The sequence below is a fragment of the Oncorhynchus masou genome, chromosome 9 (assembly GCF_036934945.1).
Source record: "Oncorhynchus masou masou isolate Uvic2021 chromosome 9, UVic_Omas_1.1, whole genome shotgun sequence".
Classification (NCBI taxonomy): domain Eukaryota; kingdom Metazoa; phylum Chordata; class Actinopteri; order Salmoniformes; family Salmonidae; genus Oncorhynchus; species Oncorhynchus masou.
In genome coordinates, this window is record NC_088220.1 from 54,997,466 (window position 1) to 55,007,914 (window position 10,449).

At 41.5% G+C, this 10,449-nt stretch overlaps 1 protein-coding gene across 1 annotated transcript; it reads left to right on the plus strand.

The window, feature by feature from the left end:
- Positions 1–702: 702 nt before the first annotated feature.
- On the plus strand, positions 703–9,767 carry LOC135546235 (proteasome subunit alpha type-6-like). Its single transcript, XM_064974489.1, has 7 exons — positions 703–1,006; positions 1,366–1,460; positions 1,767–1,848; positions 3,988–4,143; positions 9,042–9,220; positions 9,338–9,432; positions 9,602–9,767. The coding sequence occupies exons 1-7, from the start codon at positions 931–933 to the stop codon at positions 9,657–9,659; spliced, it is 741 nt and encodes a 246-aa protein (XP_064830561.1). The 5' UTR covers positions 703–930; the 3' UTR covers positions 9,660–9,767.
- The last annotated feature ends 682 nt before the right edge of the window (positions 9,768–10,449 follow it).

Sequence of the window (10,449 nt, forward strand, 5' to 3'; positions counted from 1 at the left end):
CACTGACTGGAAGGAACTGCAAAAATCACTGAAGCTGGAGATTCCCATCTCCCTCACTAGCTTAAAGAATCAGCTGTCAGAGCAGCTCACAGATCTCTGCACCTGTTCATAGCCCATCTGCACACAGCCCATCTATCTACCTCATTCCCATACTGTATTTATTTATTTTGCTCCTTTTGCACCACAGTATCTCTACTTGCACATCCATCTTTTGTTTTCTTTTTTTTCTACTGTATTATTGACTGTATGTTTTGTTCATTCCATGTGTAACTCTGTGTTGTTGTATGTGTCGAACTGATATGCTTTATCTTGGCCAGGTCGCAGTTGCAAATGAGAACTTGTTCTCAATTAGCCTACCTGGTTAAATAAAGGTGAAATAAAATAAAAAATAAAAATTTCATGGACACAAGATCCATAGGTAAGCCTGTACATTCCAATGTAAGTATGCCTCCAATGCAATTCTGAAGTCGAATACATCCACAGTGCAATTTCAACCAATTATTTTGCATCAAATTAACTAATTATGATCTTTTGTTGAATTTGTATAGAAACATTCCAACCTTGTTTAGCATTATAGTCCAATTTTGGCATGATTCCACTATTTGTATCTGCTTGCTTTAGTTTAAATTCGAAACTTTTATTTTGAAACTAGATTCCACTATTGTTGCTCTCGCTATTGTTGTTCACAACACACATGTGCCAGTCTTCTCATGGTTCATTGAAAAAAGAAAGAGAAAGTAAAACTCCACCGGGAAGCTTAACAAACACCTTTATCATCGTCTGCTCTCTATTGTAGACTGTTCTTCTTGTTTTACTGCAACAGACAACAACGGTGAATATAGTCCTATAAGGCTATTAGGATACTGCAGAAAAGGTAACAGGTAACTCGCCGAAAGTTCACTGTAGGTGAGCATCATTTGACGCAAAGCAATGTCCCGTGGTTCGAATGCTGGATTTGACCGACACATTACGATTTTTTCTCCAGAAGGCCGCCTCTATCAAGTCGGTGAGATATTTGGTTTAATTTCTCCAGTTTTGTTTCGTGCAGGGACGACCTAGGCTAGTCTAGCATCTGTATATGTATCGTTCTATACCATCTAAAATCATCCAAGATAGTCGCGCAGTGAATGTTGCAGCGCTGTAGCTGTATGTGACGATGAGCATCCCTACAAATGTTTTAAATATGTGTTACTTCTCTGTGGTATAATATGTCCGCCAATAAAGCGATCTACCAATGTTTGGGACTTTCCCATGAGCACCTTTAGACCTATAGTGTTCCAAGCCCCCTGTTTACCCCATGCAGTTTTTAAAAGTTAGCCTTTATTTAAGAAGTATAATCTCATGTTCTCGTGTGTTGTCCCTCAGAGTATGCCTTCAAAGCCATCGCGCAGGGTGGGTTGACATCACTGGGCGTGCGGGGGACAGACTGTGCTGTGGTGGTCACACAGAAGAAAGTGCCGGTAAAATATTCATAATCTGTCCTTAGCTCCATTTCCATGTACCAGGAGCTTCTGTCTTAGTTGTCTTTCACTTCATCCAAATTAGAAAAAGAATATTGATATCTGGCGTTAGAGAAAGAGTCAGTCATGAACAGTGAAGCATGACAGAGTGGTGTCTCGAGCATTTCTGCTGACAGGGCACACGCCTCTGATTTGTTAAAGCTTGTCCAATCGAAATATTATATTGTGGCACCAACCCAATATTCCTAACAACAATGAGGTATCATCTACTATATGTATATATGTGACCCTGTCATTATAATACAGGACAAGCTGCTGGATTCTGCCACTCTGACCAACATGTACCCACTTACCCCACGCATTGGATGTGTGATGACAGGACACAATGGTGTGTATAATGGCATCTCACATCTCACACACACACACACACACACACACACACACACACACACACACACACACACACACACACACACACACACACACACACACACACACACACACACACACACACATACACACCAGTGGTGGTCAGTGGCGTTTAAGATGAGGGAGGACATTTGTATTTATTTTTATGAGCATGGCCTTATTTCTATTACAGCATATTGGATGACTGTCATTCATATTCCATTCACCCACTTCAATGTAACATCGATAGGGTTAGGCTACTACATGATACTCAAATGATCCCAATACCCATTAAGAGGTTGCTACAACCTAGCCTATGAATGAAAGATTACAACACAGGTCGAGAGAAAATGTTGGTGACAGACAGTGACACACGGACAGACAGTGACACATTTAATACCGCTGATCTAGGGTGTAATCGTTAGTCCAACAATTGCAAACAAGTTTCTATTGGTCAAATTCAGGTATGTTTATCCCTGTTTCGTTCCGTTTGCTTTAATTTAAGAAGCGTTTTTCAACAGAATTGGTGGAATGAATACACCTCTGGTCACGCATAGTTGACATTCATAGCAGCCACGTTGTATTCCTGCTCGCATCTATGCGCTGTCCTCCTCTCACCTCTTTCCTTCGTTTGTGGACTTCAATGCACAATACATCAGCTGTATGTGACCAGGCGAAATAACCTTTCCAAGCCAAACCGTACCATAACTGCTACACACAGCCTACATCGTTGTTAACATATTAGCTAAAGTAACATCAAAGTCAACATAGCTAATAGAACTAACGTGTTAGTAAACCCGCTACAATAATGCAGTAACTTTATAGTGTATTGTTAGCAGTTTAGCACTTACACCGGAAGCCTGGTGGCAATAAATTAGTAAAACCAAAAGCTTACCTTGACTTGGAAGAGTTACAGTGTTGTGGTGGATAGTCATAGCTAGCTAGCTAACATAGCATCTGTCTTTTTGAGCAGGGTATTTGACTAGGTTAAACTAGCTAGCTGCATTTTGCCAGCTAATTAAGTGAAACTGAAAGTGAAAAAAATGACAATCTCTCTCTTGCTTCTCCTTAATTTTAATTTTAATTTTTTTAATTTTTAAATTTTATTTTACCCCTTTTTCTCCCCAATTTCCTGGTATCCAATTGTTTAGTAGCTACTATCTTGTCTCATCGCCACAACTCCCGTACGGGCTCGGGAGAGACAAAGGTTGAAAGTCATGCGTCCTCCAATACACAACCCAACCAAGCCGCACTGCTTCTTAACACAGCGCGCATCCAACCCGGAAGCCAGCCGCACCAATGTGTCAGAGGAAACACCGTGCACCTGGCGACCTGGTTAGCGTGCACTGCGCCCGTCCCACCACAGGAGTCGCTGGTGTGCGATGAGACAAGGATTTCCCTACCGGCCAAACCCTCACTAACCCGGACAACGCTAGGCCAATTGTGCGTCGCCCCACGAACCTCCTGGTCGCGGCCGGTTACGACAGAGTCTGGGCGCAAACCCAGGGTCTCTGGTAGTACAGCGCCCTTAACCACTGCGTCACCCGGGAGGCCCCCTTCTCCTTCATTTTTGGAGAAATTAATTTGTTAAAACTATTGTCTTTCTCTTTAAGTCAACTACTCACCACAATTTATGCACTGCAGTGCTAGCTAACTGTAGCTTATGCTTTCAGTACTAGATTAGTTCTCTGATCCTTTGATTGCGTGGACAACATGTCAGTCCATGCTGTAAGAGCTCTGATAGGTTGGAGGACGTCCTCCGGAAGATGTCATAATTACTGTGTAAGTCTATGGAAGGGGGTGAGACCCATGAGCCCCCTAGGTTTTGTATTGAAGTCTGTGTACCCAGAGGAGGACGGAAGCTAGCTGTCCTCCGGCTATACCATGCTACCATACAGAGTGCTGTTGAGGTTACTGACCGTCATTGCAGCAAAACAGTGTGTTTTAATAAATTATTTGGTAACGTGAATATATTTAGTGTAGTTTTATTTAAATGTTTTATTAATAAATGTTAATTTTATGAAATTCACTGAGAAGGATGGTCCTCCCCTTTCTCCTCTTAGGAGCTTCCACTGACACACACACGCATCCTTTTAATCTCTCTTCCTCTCCCCCTCAGCGGACAGTCGATCCCAGGTCCACAGGGCACGAGTGGAGGCCGCCGAATGGAAGTACAAGTTTGGCTATGACATCACAGCAGACATGTTGTGTCGGAGAATGGCGGACATCTCCCAGGTCTACACACAGAACGCTGAGATGAGACCTTTGGGATGCTGTGAGTGGTGTACCCCTGTCCTCCTGTCACTATGTCTCTCTGTCCTCTTCCTCTCCATTGATTCACTCCCTCTCCCCCTTACCATTAATCCCCTGGTTCCTTCTCAGGCTGACTGTATATCTCCTTTCTTTCAATACCTCTATACACCCTTTTTCCCTCTCCCTGATTGCCCAGTAATAACATTTTTTTTAATCACCTTGCCGCATTTTTCAAATGTAAGTGGTATATTTACATAACTCTAAACTGATAACACTTGTAATGCCCCCAATCTTATGTTTAGAAACTCTCATTGTGCTTTCATTGGGGTTTCACACATCTTTCACCCCTGAGTCATTCATGCAAAATCAACGTGTTACGTGAAATACCCGGAGAACATTTAGTTTAGTCACCAATACATCAGGTAATGATAGGCTCACCTTTTAGTCATTTTAACTACCATTTCATCCAAAAGCAAAGAATACAAGTTTCACATTTCAAAAATGTTATTTTTGAAGTGCTCAATAGAAAGAGTAGTAGATGGAAAATATAATTTTCCATACAGTATTTGACAATAACTTAACATGCACAATTATTTTATAATTTGTATCCAATGGCAGGTTGTGAGCATGTTGAGAAATATCTCAGTCTTACGGCTCAGTCTTACGGCATAATCTTTTTACAGTACATACGTAGGACAAATAATCAGAAATTGGGGTATTGTAAAGCAGTTGGCTACTGTAAAAACATAGCAGTGTTGTTAGCCATTTGTTCCCCATACAACGTTCTCCAAGATCACCTTTTCTACGTGACTTTTCAACTGCTACACTACAGTATCGCCGGTCTCTCTGCTTGTAATTCATCATCTTACAGTGTATCTATAAAATTGTTATTTTCTATATATTGTTTTAAATGTATTGTTTTATAAAGCAGGTGGTTCAAGCCCTGAATGCTGATTGGCTGAAAGCCGTGGTATAGACCGTATACCATGGGTATGACAAAAGAAAAAGTAGTATTTACTGGTCTAATTACGTTGGTAACTAGTTTATAATAGCGATAAGGCACCTCTGGGATTTGTGGTATATTGCCAATATACCCCGGCTAAGGGCTGTATCCAGGCACTCTGCGTTGCGTCGTGCATAAGAACAACCCTTATATTGGCCATATACCCCATCTCCTCAGGCCTTAATGTTTAAATATACAACCCAGGTATTTCAGCAGTGCAGTGTACACTACACTATAATTCCAGACGGTAGAACAATAGAGTGATGCTTTCCACTTTGTCCTATTAAGGCACACTGATGGAGAATGATGATGTAGTATATACAGCCACATCCATATGTGATAAATTGATGTCCAATTGATACATTTATACATACAAATGATATAGTTTTACGGTGATCAGCAGTTATCAAACTAAAGTGCGTTCGTAAAGTATTCAGACCACTTGACTTTTTCCACATTTTGTTACGTTACAGCCTTATTCTAAAATTGATTACATTCTTTTTTCCCCCTCATCAATCAACACACACTACCCCATAATGACAAAGAGAAAACAGTTTTTTAGACATTTTTGCAAATGTATTAACAGAAAAAACTGAAATTACATTTACATAAGTATTCAGACAGTTTACTCAGTACTTTGTTGAAGCAACTTTGGCAGCGATTACAGCCTTGAGTCTTCTTAGGTATGACACTACACGTTTGGCACACCTGTATTGGGGAGTTTCTCCCATTCTTCTCTGCAGATCCTCTCAAGCTCTGTCAGGTTGGATGGAGAGCGTCGGTGCACAGCTATTTTCAGTTATTTTCAGAGATGTTCGATCGGGTTCAAGTCCGGGCTCTGGCTGAGCCACCCAAGGACATTCAGAGACTTGTCCCAAAGCCACTCCTGCATTGTCCTGGCTGTGTGCTTTGGGTTGTTGTTCTTTTGGAAGGTGAACCTTCGCCCCAGTCTGAGGTCCTGAGTGCTCTGGAGCAGGTTTTCATTAAGAATCTCTCTGTACTTTGCTCCATTCATCTTTCCCTCGATCCTGACTAGTCTCCTAGTCCATGCCGCTGAAAAACATCCCCACAGCATGATGTTGCCACAACCATGCTTTACCATAGGGATGGTGCCAGGTTTCCTCCAGATGTGATGCTTAGCATTCAGGCCAAAGAGTTCAATCTTGGTTACATCAGACCAGCGAATCTTGTTTCTCATGGTCTGAGTCCTTTAGGTGCCTTTTGGCAAACTCCAAGCTGGCTGTCATGTGTCTTTTACTGAGGAGTGGCTTCCGTCTGCCCACTCTATCATAAAGGCCTGATTGGTGGAGTGCTGACATGCACCGTCAACTGTGGGACCTTATATAGACAGGTGTGTGCCTTATATAGACAGGTGTGTGCCTTATATAGACAGGTGTGTGCCTTTCCAAATCATGTCCAATCAATGGAATTGACCACAGGTGGACTCCATATACATTTGTAGAAACATCTTAACGATGATCAATGGAAACAGGATGCACCTGAGCTCAATTTTGAGTCTCATAGCAAAGGGTCTGAATACTTATGTAAATAAGGTATTTCTGTTTTTTATTTTTAATAAATTTGCTTAATTTTGCTTAATTGTCTTTCACTCTGTCACCATGGGGTATTTTGTGTATATTGATGAGACGAAACAATCTAATTTTATCAATTTCATAATAAGGTTGTAACGTAACAAAACGTGGAAAAGGCGAAGGGGTCTGAATACTTTCCCGAATGCACTGTACATTAACTCGGCACTACATAGTTTTGGTTCAGTAGTTATCCGTTTTCAGCAGTCTGATTAAGTAATAGTTCATTGTATTGTTTACAGATGACAAGAAAATCATATTAAAAGTCAAGTGAATGTTGCATTTTGAAACACAGATACTTATACTGAACAAAAATATAAACACAGAAATACAGTTCGTATACGGAAATCAGTCAATTGAAATAAATTCGTTAGGCCCTAATCTATGAATTTCATATGACTGGGAATACTGATATGCATCTGTTGGTCAAAGATACCTTAAATATAAATGTAGGGAGGTGGATCAGAAAGCCAGTCAGTACCCAAACATTACCAATGGGTGACATGTCTGGTGAGTATGCAGGCCATGGAAGAACTGGGACATTTTCAGCTTCCAGGATTTGTGTACAGATCCCAGCATCATGCGGCTGTGCATTATCTTTCTGTGCATTATCTTTCTGAAACATGAGTTGATGGTGGCAGATGAATGGCACGACAACAGGCTTCAGGATCTCATCACGGTATATCTTTGCATAAAATGCAATTCTGTTCTTGTCCGTAGCTTATGTCTGCCCATACCATAACCCCACCGCCAGCATGGGGCACTCTGTTCACAACATTGACATCAGCAAACCACAGGCCCACATGACGCCATACCCGTGGTCTGCAGTTGTGAGGCCGGTTGGATGTACTGCCAAATTTCCTAAAACAACGTTGGTGTCACGTCCTGACCATAGAGAGCCCTTATTTTCTATGGTAGAGTAGGTCAGGGCGTGAATAAACAGCATGATCATTACATAAATAAACGTTTTCTAGTTATTATTTTCTATGTGGGTGTAAGGGATCTCGTCCTCCTCTTCTGACGAGGAGAAGCGAGAAGAATCGGAGGACCAAAACGCAGCGTGGTAAGTGTCCATAATGTTTATTTTAAAACAGAAACTGAACACTACGAAATACAAAACAATAAACGTGAAATGAACGAAACCATCCCGTGTGGTGACTAACACTGACACGGAAGACAAACACCCACAACCCAAAACTGAAACCCAATCTACCTAAGTATGATTCTCAATCATGGGCAACAATTGACAGCTGCCTCTGATTGAGAACCATACTAGGCCAAACTCAAAAACCAACATAGACTGCCCACCGAACTCACGCCCTGACCATACTAAAACAAAGATAAAATAACAGAACTATGGTCAGAACATGACAGTGGGGTTCTAGTTTACTTTTTCTATGTTGGTGTTTGTTATGATTCCCAATTAGAGGCAGCTGGCTATCGTTGTCTCTAATTGGGGATCATATTTAAGTAGCATTTTTTCCACCTGTGTTTTATGGATATTGTTTTGAGTTAGTGCACGTAGCACCTCTGTAGTCACGGTTAGTTGTTTGTTTCGTTCTTTCTTTGTTGTTTTGTGCGTTTTCAAATAACTATTATGTGGAAACCATATCGCGCTGCAATTTGATCCGATAATTATTCCGACGACCGTGACAGTTGGGAGGCAGCTTATGGATAAGAAATGAACATTCACTTCTCTGGCAACAGCTCTGGTGGACATTCCTGCAGTCGACATGTCAATTGCAAGATCCCTAAAAACTTCAGCCATCTGTGGCATTGTGTTTTGTGACAAAACTGCACATATTAGTGCTCTTTTATTGTCCCCAGCACAAGGTGGACCTATGTAATGATCATGCTGTTTAATCAGCTTCTTGATCTGCCACACCTGTCAGGTGGATGGATTATCTTGGCAAAGGAGAAATGCTCACTAACAGTGATGTAAACAAATGTGTTCACAAAAATTTAGCAAAATAAGCTTTTTGTGCTTATGGAACATTTCTGGGATCTTTTATTTCAGCTCATGAAACATTTGATCAACACTTTACATGTTGCATTTATATTTCTGTTCAGTAGATAGAATATGTATCCAAATTGAAAGAGTGATTTGGTGCAGTGAACAAAAGACTGAATTTATTTGTTGCACTCAGTCAACTGAAGATGTGCTGAGAGCTTTTAAACATGAGCCATTTTGATGATGTGTTTAGATTTTAGTGTTTTGTGTTGTGAAAATGGCACCAAAGTGATTGAAAAAATCTATGTGCAGTAGGTGAGTCCTAACTCCCACACAGAGGACTCAGACCCATATCCTTCTCCTCCCAATGTCTCCAGGTATGATCTTGGTGGCCATGGACCCCCAGCTGGGTCCCATGCTGTATAAGTGTGACCCGGCAGGCTACTTCTGTGGCTTCAGGGCCACCAGCGTGGGGGCCAAGCAGACAGAGGCTAACAGCTACCTGGAGAAGAAACTGAAGAAGAGGCCGGAGCTGTCATATGAGATGACTGTAGAGGTAGGCGGATGGATACACCTGGATACTCATGGAAACATCTGGCGAAAAGTGAAAGTCTGTACTGTATTCAATCTCTCTCTCTACTCTCTCTGTTTCTTTCCCTCTCTCCTTCTATAGTTGGCCATCTCCTGTCTCTCTTCTATTCTGTCCATGGACTTCAAGCCCAGTGAAATTGAAGTGGGTGTGGTCACTAAGGAAAGCCCCAAGTTCAGGTACTATACTATCACAGTAACTGCATTTTGTCATCACTGTGTTTTTATATGCTCATATGGTAATGTTCAAGGATTTAAACCAGGGAGCAACAGCCAAAATTCTCTCTTTCTGTCTCCCCAACCCTGGTTTCTAACATCCACTCTCATCTTCTCTTCTTTCCTCTCACAGGCCACTCTCTGAGACAGAGATCGACACTCACCTGGTGGCCATTGCTGAGCGGGAGTAGCGGTGCAGCCATCATCATGTACACTTGTCCTATTACTGAACCACTAGGCTAGTCTGTTAGTTAGTCAGCCTGCCGGGTCACACTTATACAGCATGGGACCCAGCTGGGGGTCCATGGCCACCAAGATCATACCTGGAGACATTGGGAGGAGAAGGATATGGGTCTGAGTCCTCTGTGTGGGAGTTAGGACTCACCTACTGCACATAGATTTTTTTCAATCACTTTGCTATTTTCACAACGCAAAGCAAAAAATCTACACAGATCATCAAAATGGCTCATGTTTAAAAACTCTCAGCACATCTTCAGTTGACAGTACTTCAGGTGTCAGGCTGACTAACTAACAGACTAGCCTAGTGGTTCAGTAATAGGACAATAATTCTACTTCAGTACAATACTTGGATATGTTTCTACATTCCAACTATTTACATCTGCACAGGTTGATTTTCACCTTCAGTCTGCATATCAAATCTCCAAGGACATACCGCCAGGCTGTAACTCGAATTCCCATGTTGTTGGATTGGTTTGATCATGTGGATTGTTTCATCCATCCTATTGTCTGTATCTCATTAAATCCCATTGTTTATGACCACCAAAAAGGGTTTTAGCTGCCTGTTCCCAGAGCGTTACTCATGTCATCTATCACCTGCCACAGAAACACTGTCTAACAGAATAAAGCACATCAAGTAAAACAAAAGAACACTAATATCCCTTTTTTTATTCTGATATGCTTAGCTGTTTTCTGTATAATCACAAAAGACACAGTAGTACTTAACTTTTTGTATTTGTTTGA

Excerpts from the sequence above, each read along its gene's own strand:
- LOC135546235 (XM_064974489.1), top strand. The coding sequence starts at position 931 with ATGTCCCGTGGTTCGAATGCTGGATTTGACCGACACATTACGATTTTT. Across the intron at positions 1,007-1,365 it reads AGGCCGCCTCTATCAAGTCG|AGTATGCCTTCAAAGCCATC; the intron begins GTGAGATATTTG and ends GTTGTCCCTCAG. Across the intron at positions 4,144-9,041 it reads GATGAGACCTTTGGGATGCT|GTATGATCTTGGTGGCCATG; the intron begins GTGAGTGGTGTA and ends CAATGTCTCCAG.